Here is a 17,734-nt window from a genome sequence, read left to right on the forward strand (position 1 = left end):
GGTATTACTTAATTTTTTCAGGAGGCTAAACTTAATAAACGGAAACCTTCATGCGCGAGCCTGACTCGCACTTGTCCGATTTTTATGTGTTCCAAATAAGTGCCTCAACTAAGTTTGGACACAATTTTTGTTCGGAAGGTTTACCCAGAATAGAGGCGCGCGGTACACCGTTTGCGGCACCGTGTCACGGTGCTGCGCCGTACCGTGTCTGATAGGGACGCGCCCTTAGTTCCCTTTATTTAAATTTTAAACACTATGACCTGTACATTTTAATAAATTTATTACAATCTAAGCTAACCAGTAAAAACATTCTATCTTATTTACACTCTGATGCTTGTAGCTTCCTGTATTTCTTTCTGTTTGTGTGTTCCATCACAAAATGGTCTCAGTTTTGTCTGCTTGCAATTACACAGCCAATAGTCCTTTGTTTTTTCTACTGTAAATCTTATGGGCCTGAAATGATACATGCAAAAACTGAATAACATAATATTATAATATAAAATAAATTGTATCACAGACAACCTGTGAAACAATGAGCTTTAATCTGTTTCAAATTAATTTAAATTTAAGAAACCATTTTAAAGAACTTAACATTAATATTATATTAATGTAAATTTCTTTTACTACAGTACCTTAATCCTGAACTAAGTAATTTGAAATAACAATAGATAAGTACATTGATAAATGAAGTTAAAAATCAATCTTAAAAAATATTCAAAATAACCTTTGAGTGATTTTAAGAAAAACATCTTTATGTGTTCCATCACACAGCGGCTGTGATTTGGAGCGGCCGCACAGACACCAGTGGTAAGTCTTGCCAGCTTCCAATCTCACTTTAAAGGGCTTTTTGTCGTAGATGATTCCATTGGCTGATTGGCTAGATGCTGAATAAACAGAAGCCAGGGGATTCTTAGGCACTTCAGGCTTTGATGGCTTTGATGAATACCGGGCCTGAAAACATTATTTTATTATATCAAGTATCTCGATGAGAGAGTAGTTCACAAATTAATGTATTTTAGGCTTCTACTTACTACTACTTAACTACTACTATACTTTTGGGAATGTTTTAGGTTATTTTATAGTAATCCCGTAACCTCTTTACAACTTATTAACTACCTAAATATTTTTGATTATCTTAAAATGTGTTATTTAGCTTAGCAATCCTCAAACACTTAAGATAACAAGAAATAATGTAAAAATTATGGGCAAAGCTACTTACCAATTGGATGCAATTAGCAATAACTTTAGGACGGATATAGTTCACCCACATGGTACACACGATTTTAATTAGAGTTTTATTCTTTTTTAAGAATTTATTATCTTTTATTTTGTAATAAATTACGAAAAACTAACCCAGTATTCAGTACCGTAATGCAAATTGCAAAGCAGGTGTGTTCCAATACTTACTTTTATATTCTATTGTACGGTGGCCAGTGCTATCTGATGAGATTTGATTGGCTGCTGAGACGTCAGGTGTACTAGTCAGTATACTATTTAAAGTTTAGGAACATATCCGATTTGTAGTTATCAACTGTCAAGAGCAAACAGTTGTTCCTAACAAATCCTAGTATGCTGGTCAGTGCGATATTTTAACCGATTTGACGTCTCAAAAGCCAATCAAATCACGTCAAATGACATGAGCTCTATCAGCTAGGATAACTGGTAACAGTTATGAGAACACGGCCATAACGTCAAATGTCAATGTCAACGTCAAACGTCATTTTTCAACTAACGATCCTCCTTGGTTGGCATGGTCTATTTATAATTATTTTAATGTATTTTGTATTTGTTTCTCAAGATTTTTGTTCATTTTCTTTAATATAGGTACTTCATTAAAACAATATTCATGAAATATACATATTTTAACAATATATTTTTATAATTGTTAAATGTAACAAAGTGCCTGAAGCAAACGTAACAATTAATCTGTAATGTGACTGTGTGTTTTATGGTTTAATACATGGAGGTATTATACTTATTATGTCTAGAATATTGAGTATTTGGGAAAGAATGCCCAAGGATACAAACCACAAGGTGTCTGTTAAAAATGGACAGCATAAAAAAGAAGGGCTCACGAAAGAGGATCAGGAAAGTGAGTATGTAATTTCAATATTTCTTATACCTACCGAAACCTCTATATTATGATTTCATGTTTTTTAGAGCAACAAATCCGGGAGCTACAGCGTAAACTGCCAAGTCTTAACAGATTATTTAATTTACATTGCAAAATCGGTGAGGGAACATTCAGCTCAGTGTTTCTGGGCACACTCAAGAATCAGAACAAGTTACCCGACTCTGAGAAGAGGTACTACGCTATCAAACACCTGGTGCCGACCTCTCACCCTGCCCGGATAGAGCATGAATTGAGGTGTCTGCAGGATATGGGGTAAGGTCGAAAGAAATTGTTTTAATTTAAGCATAAATGAGATGGTTCCGCTTAAGGAGACACTAAACTTTTGTATTGTCATTTCTGTTATAGTTTCTTATAATAATACTAGCTGTCCTGGTGAACTTCGTGTCACTTTAAAACCTGGACTTCTACGAATATTTTAAGACTAAAATCAGCCCAATCCATTCAGCCGTTTTCGAGATTTAGCGTTACTAACACAATTGAAAATCCATTTTTATATATTATAGGCCTGGAGATACTGACACAAAATTCTTGGTCATTTGTACCAGTATGGTGGTTTTACAGGGGTATAATTACGTAAAGGCAAAAAGGAAAATGATAGTCATAGCGCTCGCACTGGCAGCCCAAACGCGTGGGCGTTACTCGAACGTGTCGGATAAATAACGAGCGTCGAACGATTTGTTCCACAAAAATGCTTGTATTTTCAGATGGTCGAAAAAAAATAAGTAGGCGAAAGCGTAATGCCATACTTGTCGGGTGCGGAAAACAGCCCGCCATACCGACGCGAATACGTTAATTTTAATAAAAAAATTGAACCATTTGTACCAGGCTAATTTTTGCATAGCTAATCATCGTCGAGTAGCCATTCACGAAAATCACCTTGCCATACTTTTCCGACAGCGCACACAGGCCGCCATACCACGCAAAGGTGTAATTTTTTTTTTCGCCAAACGATTTGTACCACCCTGAAAAATTTTTTAACAGTTGTATGATCATAAATAGGACCCTGATAATGCCATACCTGTGGGAGGCAGCGAATATGAACAATATTATTTCAAAATCCTAAGATTTTATTCGTAAGTTCAAACGGTTTTTCAAGTATGGCGCCACTTTTTCCCTCTACTACAAGTATGGCAAATATAATAATGGTCACATTGTATCGTATAATTTCTAAAAATCCAAATGCCATACTGGTACAAATCGTCCAATTTTTATCACTTTTTTCACAAGTTTTTCACAATTATCGGACACAAGTCCGAGAGTCATCCAGCCCCATGGTTACAATCTGTAACAATTTTTTTTTTGGTACAATTGCCAAATGACGAGACTACAATGATGCCATGATGTAAAAAATGATTTTACGTATTTTATAGCCGTATTTTTGAAACGTGTCAAATAAATAAGTATTTCAAGTATGGCAGCACTTTTTTCCCCTACTAGAAGTATGGGAAAAATAATAACGGTCATATTTTGTGAAATACTTTCCAAAAATTTAAATGCCATACTGGTACAAGTAGTTTGGCGAAAAAAAAAAATTACACCTTTGTAGTGGTATGGCGGTCACTGGGCGCTGTCGGAAAAGTATGGCAAGGTGATTTTCGTGAATGGCTACTCGACGATGATTAGCTAATATATTTGCCTGGTACAAATGGTTCAATTTTTTTATTAAAATTAACGTATTCGCGTCGGTATGGCGGGCTGTAAGCCGCACCCGACAAGTATGGCATTACGCTTTCGCCTCAGGGCTGTAGCTACAGTTAGATTTGAGGTAGGGCAGCATTGGTTACAGGTAGGGCAGAAGTACAAAAAAATAATCATAATTTATTGATTTCTTGGGTTTTGGTATTTTTAAGGTAGGGCATTATGATTTTAAGGTAGGGCATTGCCCCCCAATGCCCCCCTCTAGCTACGGCCGTGTTTCGCCTACTTATTTTTTTCGACTATCTGAAAATACAAGCATTTTTGTGAAACAAATCGTTCGACACTCGTTATTTATCCGACACGTTCGATTAACGCCCACGCGTTTGGGCTGCCAGTGCGAGCGCTATGATCATCATTTTCCTTTTTGCCTTTACGTAATTATACCCCTGTAAAACCGCCATACTGGTACAAATGACCAAGAGTTTTGTGTCAGTATCTCCAGGCCTAATATAGATACTCTTAGTGAGTGCGGCCAATACTCTCTGTACAAAAATGAAGTGGACAAGACATCAAACTTTTATATTATGGCTATAAAGCAAGTTTAGTGTTTTCCTTATATTATTTCAAAAAAAATCTATTTTAATTCTTCAACCCGATTGTTATACTTTAGTTATTTTCTAGGGGCAGAGAGAATGTGATTGGTGTGGAGCTGTGCTTGAGGCACCTGGACACTGTTGTGTTTGTGATGCCCTACATACCTCATAACAAGTTTTCAGTGAGTATAAATTTATCATGTAACTTAATTGATTTGAAAGTTACGATGTTGCTACTTTTTAATATCTTCACTTTTTTGAAATTAGCATTATACAGCTTAGCTCTGTGATGTGGTTGGCAGCACTGTGGCTGTTTGATTTGTATTTTTATAAGGTTAACTAGCGACCCGCCCCGGCTTCGCATCGGGTATAAAATATATAGCCAATTCTTCATCAATAAAATCATCATAAAATCGATTCAGCAGTTTTGACTTGTATTCATTATTACTACCCGGGCCTCGGGGCCCGCATTGGTCCTTAATAATTTCGAAAATATTATTTTTTTTAAATCATATGCTGTAAAGGGCCATATAGATCTACATTAAAAAAAATCAACAATGTATTTAACTTATGTCATTTTCGGTAATTCTATAATACAAACTCTCAAAAAAACAATTATTTGTGTTATATTTCGTTTACTGTCTACAACCCTATTGTCAATGCAGGATTATGTTGGAGACATGGATGCAGAGGAGGTGAAGCAGTACATGAAGGCGTTGTTGACGGCGCTGCGTCATGTGCACTCGTTTGGTGTCATCCACAGAGATGTTAAACCCAGCAACTTCCTGTATGATAGAGAGAATAGAAGGTATGTAATGTACTGAAGGTTTGTATGCCATATGCCATACGAATATAATAATTATTATAACCAAAACATGACCTAAAATAGTGTTACAGTGTAAAGTTACTTTAGGCATAATTTTACATCATTTAAATCATACTATGTGTATGCAAAGTTACACAATACCGTCAATACCTTAACTCTACTCTATCTAGTGTTAAAGACTGTGTGTTCACGTCACTGTAAGTACCTGGGGTCTAATGAATAAAACTTCTATCAGTCTTATTTCATATAGATACAACTTTTTTTTAATCAGATACCTCCTAGTGGACTTCGGTCTGTCGCAGCGCGCGGTGTGGGGTGGCGAGGCGGGGGTGGGGGGCTCGCCGCCGCCCGCGCACGCCGCCAGCGCGCCCAAGCGCCGGCGCGACGACGACGACGACGGCCCCGACGCCAAGCGGCAAGCGCTAGACCTCTCCACCAAGACGCCCAGCCTCAACCACTCCGACAGCGACAAACGCCGGGAGAACAACACCAACAGTGTAGATACTGTCAAGGTACTGACGAGTTTTTCATTTTTTAAACTTGTGTTTGAAATACGTGTTTATAGTTATTATTTACCTGGTAGATAAGGTTATATTATAACTAGTTTTATTTTTTATCATTTATATAAACAATCCAAGTACCGATAATATTATTTATACGAAACATTTAAAAAGTTATATTTAAATATAAAATTATTAGGGTTCCGTAGCCAAATGGCAAAAAAATAGATTCGTCATGTCTCGGACAGACAGACAGACGTCTGTCGGTCTGTCTGTCTGTCTGCCCGTCCGTATGTCACAGCTATTTTTCTCCGAAACTATAAGAGCTATACTATTGAAACTTGGTAAGTAGATGTAGTCTGTGAACCGCATTAAGACTTTGATTCAAAAATGAAAAAAAAATATTAAAAATTTTAGAGGTCCCCATAAGTACAACTGAAACAAAAAAAAAAATTTCACCTAAGCTATGCGTGTGGGGATCTATGGATAGGTCTTCAAAAATCGTATTGAGGTTTCTAACATATTTTTTTTCTAACCTAAATAGTTTGCAAGACAGACTCGTCCAAAATGGTAAAATGTGTGCCCCCTCCTCTAAGTTCAAAAGTAGGGGCATGATAAGTCTAAAAAAATATACGGTGTAGGTACATTACTATAAAAACTACCAACGAAAATTGGTTTGAGCGAGATCTAACAAGTAGTTTTTTTATAAGTACGTCATAAATGGTAAACCTTAATTTAACTTTCATTAAATCAACTGAAATATAAAAATAAATCAAAAACCTTTTAATTTCATAAAAATAAATCTTATTGCTCCTGCGGAACCCTTCATGGGCGAGTCCAACTCGCACTTGGTTGGTTTTTTTTAATACTCAACGATTAAATTATATTTGTTATTTCAGCAGGAGACTCGCAATGCCATCACGGGTCGGGCGGCGCTGGTGCGCGCGCTGGCGGGCGTGCCGGCGCCGGGCGCGGTGGTGCGGGAGTCGGCGCGGGGAGCAGGGCCGTGCGCCGGCCGGGGTGGGGCGCGGGGGGTAGGGTCGTACGCCGGCCGGGGCGGGGCGCCGGGGGCGGGGTCGTGCGCGTGCGCCGGCCTGGGCGGCGTATGCAGCGCGTGCGCGGCCAGACCGGCGGCGCGGGCGGCGAGGGCCGGGACCGCGGGCTTCCGACCGCCGGAGGTAACTTATTATTAGATATCCAAAAGTCCATACTAATATTATAACAATGGAGTTGCGGGCGTCATCTAGTCTATATATATATATATATATATATATATATATATATATATATATATATATATATATATATATATATATATATATATATATATATTATGTTACGCTCAAAGACCGAAATCGCTCAATGAGCAAAAAAATGGCTCACAACGCGTTGTGGTCACAGTAAAACAGCCACGACGCGAAATTCACGTCGTGGCTCTAATGAAAACGGCCACGACGCGTTCTGGCAATCACAAAAAGACCATAACGCGAAATTCGTGTCGTGCCTGATACGAGTATGCTATTCGTTTTTCTTGATTTGTTCTTGATTGATTAATCGTCCATAGGTATGGAAGATTATATTTAAATTACCACGCGTACTACAAAATATTTTCTCTTTTACTAAATCACTGCATAACGTGTTTTTCATTATTATTTGAAAATATCCATAGTACCATAATGTCCGTGCTAATCAAAGAATTCTATTTAAACTGAAGTAGAAGTGGTGTACTCTAAGAAATTTCATTTGAAAAGCAATCCTAAAACAATACACTCAAACCATTACTCACACACAGAAACTAAAAGTATATCTACGTAGTCAAGTGCGAGATGCCAATATTATTTGTAACAAGAGTGACAAGGATGCAGGCCTATGACATTCGGTCATACCGAACGCAAGCGTAACTCCCCGAAAGATCAAACGCCCGAAAGTACTGACTGCAAAAAAGTCTATTACAAATTAAGATTTTTTGTTATTAAGTTTATTGTTTTTTATAATAATATAAATTAAACTTAAACTACAACTGACAATTAACTGGTATTTAATAGTACCTGCAAAGGGCGTGCGCGGGTGAGGTCAGTGTGAAGCGGGAGGGTGGTCGAATGCATTGTATAGGAATAATTATAATATTGTTACCGTTAGAATGCGGAATACGTTAATGTTCAAATTAACTAGGTAATCTGCAGATTTTCTGATACCATTCGGTAAAGTGTGAAATTTAAATCAAAAAAGCAATTTTTTGTACTTTACCTAGTTAGTTTGCATAGTATCGTTACCATTCGTATGGTACATCGTTGAATTGCGGAAGACAGTGAACTAAACACTTTTCTTACGCTCCTTCGCTGGAACTGCACCCCTCTGTTCCTATGTTCGACTATTTGGTCCGTTATATTTTATCAGTGGAGTAACATTAACAACAACAACATTGAAGTTAATATTGAATATTTTATCCTTTGTTTATTTTTTTCTTATTATGGCGCTTCGGCTTTATAACCATGGCCAGTGTCAAATACGTGGCGGGAAAACTATGTTCTTGTAACAATTTTTAGCACGTTTCTGGAAGTTGTATCACTGGCCTACACTTGTGCATAATAATAAATATCTAATGGTTAATATTCTACCAATAAAACACATTAAAAACCCAGAACAATCTTAGGAAATTAATATATAAAACACATTAACGTCACTCTTTTACAATCTATATTCTAAGCTAAACTCTTCCTTCGTTTATGTCCTAAAAATTTTTGACTTAAGCATGTTAATCTTATGGCTACCACACACGCTACGATCTACCGTAGAGGTCACCTGCAGGTATGCCTGCGCAGGTGTCATTCGAAAGAATTGATTCTCGATTTTGCGCCGGTCGAATGCGCAAGTCCAAGCAACTGCACAGGTCTATTCCCACACGTATTCCGATTTACTTGCGCAGGCATACCTGCACAGGTAGACCTCTCCGGTAGACCGTTGCATGTATGCCTAACATTAGACTGTTTTTAATTGTTTCTTATTGGTTTTTTTCTAGTTGATTTGATCTGTTACATTTTATCAGTGCAGTAATATTTTAGCTACTTAAATTTTAATCCTTTGTTAAGGTCCTAAAAATTAAATTCAATAATCCCTATACCTACAACTAAATAATATTATTTATTCAAACAAGAACCTGTTTTATGCAATTTGCCGTATGCATGGTCAGTAGTCTTCAGATTACCTAGATATTCTGCAGATTATCTAGTAATGTAAGAATAAAATTAATCTTTTGCACTTTAACTGACTCACCCAGATAATCTGCAGAATACCGCGTTAATCTGCAGAGTGCAGATTTGCTTTGCTGTAGTCAGGTAAAAATTATTCATCTATTGTGAACAACTATGATAGTGAAGATTTATTTGATTTACATATTTGTATATTTGTTACAAAATCTTATAACACAACATAGCATTTTGCCCTTTGATTACATTTAGTATCTGAAAATAAAACGAAGTTTGTTTTAAAAATTTCTTTGCTAACCGTACACACTCGCATACGACCGTCGCATACAGCGTGCCAGTGAAGACTGACTGCAATGGTGTGAATTAGCTCTATTGGAACGGCGGAACATTTGGTGCGTATGGCATGTCTACATCAGTTTAAATAGAAGTCTTTGGTGCTAATATTATTACTGCCTGTCTGTCTGGCGCTGGTTATGGATATTTTATAAATAATAATGATAAACACGTTATGCAGTGATTTAGTAAAAGAAAAAATATTTTGTAGTACGCGTGGTAATTCAAATATAATCTTCCATACCTATGGACGATTAATCAATCAAGAACAAATAAAAAAAAACGAATAGCATATCAGCCACGACACGAATTTCGCGTTATGGTCTTTTTGTGATTGCCAAAACGCGTCGTGGCCGTTTTCATTAGAGCCACTACGCGAATTTCGCGTCGTGGCTGTTTCACTGTGACCACAACGCGTTGTGAGCCATTTTTTCGCTCATTGAGCGATTTCGGTCTTTGAGCGTAACATATATTAAACTCAAAGGTGACTGACTGATTGACATAGTGACCTATCAACGCGAAGCCCAAACCACTGGACGGATCGGGCTGAAATTTGGCATGCAGGTAGAAATTCCGATCCCAAGGGGTTCAAGTAGAGGATGAAAGTTTGTATATAATAATACTTTTTAACGCGAGCGAAGCCGCGGGCAAAAGCTCGTTATTAATATAGCCCGTCTGTAGAACAGGTTAAATTTGATCGAGTAGACGTCATATTGGCATTTCGGCATAATAAAAGCGTCAAGCAATATTTTCGGACACGAGTGAAAGATACCGTCCTATACTAAGTAATAAATAATAAGTCATCAAATGTAAAGTGAACGGTTGCGTCGTATACGAGGTGCTGCTGAAGGTGCGCGTGCAGTCGGGGGCGGTGGACGTGTGGGCGGCGGGCGTGGTGCTGCTGAGCGCGCTGACGGCCCGCTACCCGCTTCTGCGCGCCACGTGCGACGCCGCCGCCCTCGCCGAGATACACGACCTGCTGGGCACCGCGCCGCTCGCCGCCGCCGCCGCTCACCTCGGTACGTCCTGAGTCCTGACAGTGCGAATTGCGACATACCGCTAGAGACAATATTTTTATTTTCTATACTTATTTCTACCATTACTGGTTTACCTCGATGCGATAGAAACTTACAAATAAAAACTTACTATCTGAACAGTATTTAAAGTATTGTTGTACCTATGCCAAACACTAAACAGTAACTTATTTTATAAATAGTTAATAGAATCAGGCGTTACTTTGCAGAATTCTATAGTTTAAAATTTAGTATGTTGATATTTTTAGCAATATTTCGCGAAATAATCCTCAACCTGTAAGTAAATGAGTGAGTGTACGCATAGGCATGAACGTGACGGACGTTGTTCGTAGAGTCCACATCCTGTGGATGCTCCGGTGTTGGGGCGAAACGCGCGTCGAGGTTTTCAACTTGTATGGTGGTGAGAGACCTTGCACGAATTTGCTAAAATTATTGCTTGTGTGGTGGTGGTGTTTGCAGGTTCTTGCATGCGAGTGTACGCATAGGCAGTGGCCAGTGGTGGGAGAGGAGGGAGGTGCTGTACGCATGCCTATGCGTACACTCACTCATTTACTTACAGGTTGAAGTTTATTTCGCGGAATATTGCTAAAAGTATCAACATGTAACTATTTTTTTATTTTATAAATAGCAATCTTTTGCAAGCAATAATATATTTTATATCCATCGCAATACCATACTGTGAGACAATTAAACTGTATACTCTGTTATCACGGAGACTTACTGCCGCACTCGGACACGGGTATTCATTACATAACTGTAATTAAATGAAGATTTTGATATTAGCAACTACATTTTCTCTGAAACTCTTTATCAAATTGAAGCTTAATCAACATCATATCACATATGTCTCCGAGTGCCTCACCGGCGGTATAATCGACCAGGTCGGAGGCTGGTGACGTCGTCGCGGCGGCCGGGGCTGTGTTTACGCAAGCTGGCGGCGTGGCTGCGCGCGGCCCCGCCCCCCGCACCCGCCGCGCCCGCCTGCGACGACTGCGGCGTGCCGCGACCGCACTGCGTCTGCCGGGATGGGCGGCCGGTACGTTATACGTTCATCATTATTGTCGTACCGCCCGATACCTAAGTAAAAGTAAAGATTAAAGGCACCTCCCTACATTAGGCTATGGTGATAAAATGTATAATTATGTATTACTAGCTGTTGCCCGCGACTTCGTCCGCGTGGACTTCAGTTTATAGCGCGCGGTGTCAATAAAATTGGTGTCAAAAGCTTTTTAAAACCCTGGTACCCCTTCAATCAAAATACCCAAAACAGCCGTGTAGTGTGCACATAATATGATTTTTTTTAATTAAACTTTTTTATACCTTTTAAAGCTTATTTAGCTTTATACAACTTAGCTGCATAATGCATTACACAACTTTAGCTTTGCCCAATAGCCAATACCCATAGGCCATTAAACTATTTAGGGCGGATTCGACCAAACTGGAGTAAAATTTTACTCGAGTATAACTGTCTCCTAATCTAAGTTTGCGTTTTTCCAACTTCTAATCCAAGAATGAGGTAACGGGAGTAAATAATTAAACGGGCTATTTTGGTGGAATAAATATTAAACTGAGAATAGTTGCTGAGAACTGAGAATAACAGGGTTCACCTGTCACGGTCGGTGTCATTGTGAACTATAATTGACATTTTATTTCATACTCTTTGAGTAACTTGGTAAAATGCAAACGATTATACCCTAGAGTAAATTAAAAGGAGTAAAATTATTCTCATGATAGTTATACTCGTGTAACTTCAAGTTTGGTCGAATCGGGCCTTAGTATTTATTATTGGTAGACAGTTGTTTCTGATTTCTATGTTGGTACGTGAGTTATTTAACAACATGTATAACAATCGAAAGAATCGAAAAGCCTAGTTTGACATGGTACCACCTCTTATAGAAATACGCATGAGCAAGCAATAGCGCGATCTAGGGAACTCTTGGTGCCATCTATTTTAAGTTTTTGGAACTAACTTAATTTGACCAAATTTACGCATTTTCACCCCCTTACAACCCCCTTTTCCAGTTAAAAGTAGCCTATGTCCTTTCTCAGGCTTTAGACTATCTGTGTACAACATTTCATTACAATCGGTTCAGTAGTTTTGGCGTGAAAGCGAGACAGACAGACAGAGATACTTTCGCATTTATAATATTAGTATAGATAATATTCTAACGTATTAAAAACTATAAACAAAAACATACTAACTAATAAGTATGATTAGTTCTATGTTACAATAAAGTAAAAATTAAAACGCCATCTGTTGAATCGTATTAGAACTAAAATGTTCGTATTAGAAATTGCATCGATATATTTCTGGATTTTTTATAATATTATACATAAAATATGTTTAATATTTTTGAAATTTTATTTTAATACACATCCAAGACCCAGGAAAATTGAAAACTTTTTGTTCCGCCTGCGGGACTTGAACCCAGGACCCCCGGGATGAGCGCTGGCCACGCGCAATGCGAATTCATTTTCATCGATATTTTCATGGAAATAAGATATTTTCCCACATCAAAATGTAGCCTATGTCCTTTCTCAGACTCTAGAATAACTGTGTACAAAATTTCATTGCAATCGGTTCAGTAGTTTTGGCGTGAAAGCAAGACAGACAGACAGACAGACAGACAGACAGACAGACAGACAGACAGAGATACTTTCGCATTTATAATATTAGTATGGATAATAATTATCACCATAGCCCAATGTAGGGAGGGGCCTTTATAGTCTTTATACTTAGGTATATTCGGTAGTATATATTCGCAATTATTGCGAAGTTGTCTATACTGCAGCTATCGTTACTGATCAATAGATGGCGCTAGGAAATACTCTAAATTTTAAATGCTCTCCTATTTTCCAGGAGTCGGATTTAGTTTATGATATACTTACTATATATACTATATAGTGTTTGATTTGCTTAATGCATATTACCTTAGCGAACAAAAATGTACTTATTGCATTAAACGTGACAAGTAATCGTTTCAGGCGGAAGAGTACAGCTCGGCGGTGCGAGCCGGCGGGTTCCCGGACGCGGCGTTCGCGCTGGCGGCGCGCCTGCTCGACCCCGACCCCCGCACCCGTCCCTCCGCCGCCGCCGCGCTACGACACCCCTTCCTCGCCGACTGACCCCGCCCCGCCCCGCCCACCGCCCCACCGATGCCAAAGTTGCCTCCGGAGTGCCTTGTACGAGAATGGTACGAGTGTGTTTGTAATTGAAGACGTAACTGGATGAAATGACTAACAATTTTGAAAATGTTTGTTTCATTGCATTAATGCGCTTAGAACCGGAAATATAGAAAAAATAGGGATTTATTATTGCAAATTATTTTTCGGTCCTAAAGCCTTCATTTATGCAAAAAAATAACATTTTAAAAAGATTAGTTAGCCGCTTCATCCACTTACGTCATCGATTGTTTTGCCAGTCTACCATGTTAAAATTATCAAGTATGACACAAAAATGTGGCACTTGCATAGTTTTAACTTTTAAGGTTGGGTTGCACCAGAGACGTGGTTAAGAGGAGTCCACACCGCCCTTTTTTCCATACAAACGTTGTCCCCTGTTTCCTCCCTGGATAATGCTAGTAGAGTTATTATTTTTTTCCTGAATATCTACGGCCACTAATACGATGTCCCTATGTTTTCTTTTTTTTCATAATTTAATTATTAAATAAGATATGAACGTTCAAAAACCCAAAAAAATGGCCAGTTTTTCCGCTGCGTTCAAACGTCCAGAAAACAGATTTGGCTAGATTATACAAAAAAAGCAAAACATAGGAACACAGCTCAAGCCTTTTTTTAATCTTTAATGAAAAAAGTACTTAGATCGGTTAAGTTTTGGAGAAGGAATCAGGGGACAACGAATCGTTGATTTTCTGGATTTTCTGCAGTTGTCTCTATCGCGTTCTGCGGTAGAGGCTTGAGGTAAGGGAGACAGCTATAGATATTACACGTACTTTTTTTTCATTTCTCTAGCCCCTGGTGTATCCTCTTAAAGTTAAAGTTTAACTAAAGTTATTTTTATAGTTTAACCGGAGAAATTCACGTATGAGCGGAGGTAAGGACGCCATATTTAACTTAAGATTTGACATTTTGCACTGTAGTTAAAGATAAAGTTACAGTTAAAGTTACAGACTTACTAAAGTCAAAAATTCTTTTAAAGGTCAATGTATACGCCTTTATAATAAGATCCCACAAATCGTTCAAAATCTCTCAATTAATAGATTTAAAAAAGTTGTTAAAGAATGTTTGTGTACCAAAGCGTACTATAAAGTTACTGATTTCATGAATGATAGTACACCATGGGAATAAGGTTGCCCCCTGCAGAGCTGTTTCTATATAATATTATGTATAATAATTGTACACTCGTTGTATTTTATTTAGTCATAATGACACTGTTATTTTATAATATATTTTTTGTAATTTTCCATCTTTTTAGAAAAAGTGCGAGTTTCTTACGCCGGTTCTTCTCGCCGGGTTAGTTCCCGAACCGGTGGTAGGCATCTGTGTAGCCCCGAAGTTCAGAGAATATTTGAAAAAATTTATTCTGATTAAAAAATTTTGAGTTTGAGTTAGCTGGTGCAACCCAGTCTTAAATCTGGTACTCTGTTTCCATTCATTTTGAAGCGGTTGTAATGCTTTTATTGCCATTCAAATGAAGTACATTGGCACATTTATCAATTTCCAATATAATGTTTGCACTAACATCAAAATAAATTGAAACTGAGTATAGTCGCTAGTAACAGTGCAAAAATTCGGTGTTGTAGACTGGTAAAATGTAAATCTTAAGGAATACCGTAAAAGTAAGTCTCTGACTGGGTAAATTAATTAATGTTAGTAATATTGTTACCATTGTTTAGAATGCTAAGGCTGTGAGGTTTACCTTTACATATCTCTTTTGGGATGTCGTGTTAACTATTTTGTAAGATATATTAAGCCTACGTTAGCTTCCTGTAATAGACTGAATATGGGATGGTTTACCTGCTCAGGAGCCTTTTGCGGAGATCCCACACTTTTGCTGAATTTAGTCTTACTATTTTTCTTTAGTGGAAGATACATTTTCCTATTTTTCCTGAAACTTGTGAATACAAATACACCTGTGTGGTTCCTTAAATGACCATTATGTATCGAGTGGTGCTAACGTTTTAAAGTGAGAAACCTTAAACAAACCAAACTAAATATACATTTTTAACGTTACCTTGATTTATTGCAAGTCTGTACTGTTTAACGATTTTTATTTCTCAATCCCTGAAATAAAGAATTTGAGTTTAACAAATGATAATATGCTTTTAGGGTGGTTTTACACGCGTACCGTCCGCGCGGGTGGTAAGCGCGGCTCGCAAGCACGCGGATGACCCGCTCGAAACTATAAAACGAGTTCAGAGCCACGCGGTTTGCCATCTCGTACAGTCGTAATGAGAACAGCGCGGCCGAAACACCGTCCGCGCGGTTAGTTTAATGTTTACTATGTACCTAACGATCTATTGGCACTCAAAGCTCGTGAACCGAGACGCTTACCAACCGCGCTGGCAGACGCGTCATTATAAAACCACATTTAATATTTATTATTGTCAAAAAAATAACGATAATTGATGCTGTATCCACACATGCCGCCGGCTTCGGTGGCAACTGGCAAGGCAGTCTGAAAGCCGGCTACAAACCCGGCGGCATGTGTGGATGCGCCATAATAAGTTTTTACTTTTGTTTTCGGTTGTACGAGGGGCGACTGAAAAGTTTTGAGCCTAAGGTATTAAAAATGCTGATAAAAATGTACAAAAAAAATATTTTTCAATATAGTCTCCCTGTATTTCAATGCACTTCTTACATTTATTGTAAAGAGCTTTTAACCCAATGAAAAAATATTCGCCGTTTTGTCTTTAAAATGTTCATCTACGGCCATCTTCATTTCTTCGTCAATGGAAAATCTCCTTCCCCGTAGGTCTTTTTTCAAATTTGAAAAGAGAAAATAGTCACTAGGAGCCAGGTCAGGACTGTAGGGTGGGTGGTTGATTTCCTCAAATGCTGTCTCGGTGAGGGCACGCCTTGCAACTCGCGCAATGTGGACGGGCGCGTTGTCTTGCAAAAACAGGACTCCTTTTGTCAGTTTGCCTCTCCGTTTCTCAACAACCACTTGACGTAACTTCGTCAACAATGCGGCATAGTAGTCTCCGTTCATTGTGGTATTTTTCGGAAGGTAATCAATGAACAAAATACCTTCACAATCCCAAAAAACAGTGGCCATGAGCTTGGACGCCGACCTTTCTACTTTGAACTTCCGTGGCGGCTTTTCTCTCTTTTCTATCCACTGCATTGACTCCTGTTTTGACTCCGGATCGTACTGTCGAATCCAGGTTACATCAACAGTAATAAGACGAGAAAAAACGTCGTCTGGATTATCGCCACAGATGTCCAAAAACTCCTGTGAAGTTGTGACTCGACGTTGCTTGTCCAGAGGCGTCAGCATTTTCGGCACCCATCGCGCGCAAGCCTTTTTCATGTGCAGGTGATCATGCAAAATATTTCCGATTCGTTCCTTGCTAATGCCTATGGCTTCAGCTATCTGCCACAACTTAATTCGCCGATCTTCCAGAACAAGTTTTTTTACTTTTTCAACGTTTTCTTACTGACCTGGGGTCATCTTCGAGTGACTCCCTGCCAAGTTTAAACTGTCGGTTCCAACGTTTGACGGTCGCAAATGAAGGTGCAGACTCCCCATAAACAGCTGTCATCTCTTCAAATATTTCCGTCGTCGTTTTATTCTTCTTTGTTAAGAATTTTATCACAGCTCTGTACTCCAAATGGTGCGGCTCTCAAACGGCGGCGACTCAGGCTCAAAACTTTTCAGCCGCCCTGGTATTAAGTACTTATTAATTGTAAAAATATTATGTTTATGTTTAAATTATGATGTGCATGAGTTATGATGAAGTTTTCGTATGTTTGGAGCTACGAATAATAAAAACTAGTTTGGAGTCTGTCTCAGACATGTTGGGTGTTACACTTTTGAACTTTATTTCATTAGGAATAAGTTTGAATAATGGTGCACACTGCACAGGATATAGTGACTGTACATAATTTTGTGATATCGGTTTATGTTTATACTTAGATCTCAGCTGTGTGTATTTAAAAAGGCAGTATTAGTACATTGTTTTGTAAAATGTTATGTTTGAGTAAACAATGAATTCTTATGCAAACGATAGTGCCTTAAAACTGTTTTGATGTATTGTTACCTCAATGTTGTATAATAAATTAAAATATATTTTACTTATTGACTTCTTTATTTAGAATTCTGTAATTTACATAAGACAGTGTAATTATTTGTCTAAGGCTTCTTACAGACGAACGGCACGTGTCGGCGGCAGTCGACGGCAGTTGACGGCACGTGTCGGCGGCAGTTGACGGCAGCCGTTGACAGTTTATGACGCTTGCAGGCGATCTACCACGACCTTCCCTAAAACGATCATGTTTCCAGAAAAC

General features: G+C 38.4%; 2 protein-coding genes across 2 annotated transcripts; one reads left to right on the forward strand and one right to left on the reverse strand.

Moving 5' to 3' along the window:
• Positions 1 to 263: 263 nt before the first annotated feature.
• On the reverse strand, positions 264 to 1,375 carry LOC121729728 (CDGSH iron-sulfur domain-containing protein 3, mitochondrial). Its single transcript, XM_042118337.1, has 3 exons — positions 1,220 to 1,375; positions 725 to 951; positions 264 to 453 (listed from the first exon to the last, which is right to left on the reverse strand). Exons 1-3 carry the CDS (start codon positions 1,268 to 1,270, stop codon positions 321 to 323), a joined length of 411 nt encoding a protein of 136 aa, XP_041974271.1. The 5' UTR covers positions 1,271 to 1,375; the 3' UTR covers positions 264 to 320.
• Positions 1,376 to 1,862: 487 nt separating this feature from the next.
• Positions 1,863 to 13,768, forward strand: LOC121729594 (cell division cycle 7-related protein kinase-like). The gene is made up of 9 exons (XM_042118153.1): positions 1,863 to 2,092; positions 2,161 to 2,386; positions 4,454 to 4,547; positions 5,031 to 5,173; positions 5,463 to 5,703; positions 6,591 to 6,869; positions 10,069 to 10,249; positions 11,146 to 11,300; positions 13,250 to 13,768. Exons 1-9 carry the CDS (start codon positions 1,981 to 1,983, stop codon positions 13,388 to 13,390), a joined length of 1,572 nt encoding a protein of 523 aa, XP_041974087.1. The 5' UTR covers positions 1,863 to 1,980; the 3' UTR covers positions 13,391 to 13,768.
• The last annotated feature ends 3,966 nt before the right edge of the window (positions 13,769 to 17,734 follow it).

The sequence above is a fragment of the Aricia agestis genome, chromosome 8, assembly GCF_905147365.1.
Source record: "Aricia agestis chromosome 8, ilAriAges1.1, whole genome shotgun sequence".
Classification (NCBI taxonomy): domain Eukaryota; kingdom Metazoa; phylum Arthropoda; class Insecta; order Lepidoptera; family Lycaenidae; genus Aricia; species Aricia agestis.

Excerpts from the sequence above, each read along its gene's own strand:
- LOC121729594 (XM_042118153.1), top strand. The coding sequence starts at position 1,981 with ATGTCTAGAATATTGAGTATTTGGGAAAGAATGCCCAAGGATACAAAC. Across the intron at positions 2,387-4,453 it reads AGGTGTCTGCAGGATATGGG|GGGCAGAGAGAATGTGATTG; the intron begins GTAAGGTCGAAA and ends GTTATTTTCTAG. Across the intron at positions 10,250-11,145 it reads CGCCGCCGCCGCTCACCTCG|GTCGGAGGCTGGTGACGTCG; the intron begins GTACGTCCTGAG and ends ATAATCGACCAG.
- LOC121729728 (XM_042118337.1), bottom strand. The coding sequence starts at position 1,270 with ATGTGGGTGAACTATATCCGTCCTAAAGTTATTGCTAATTGCATCCAA. Across the intron at positions 952-1,219 it reads TTGCTAATTGCATCCAATTG|GCCCGGTATTCATCAAAGCC; the intron begins GTAAGTAGCTTT and ends TAATGTTTTCAG. Across the intron at positions 454-724 it reads TTTCTTAAAATCACTCAAAG|GCCCATAAGATTTACAGTAG; the intron begins GTTATTTTGAAT and ends GTATCATTTCAG.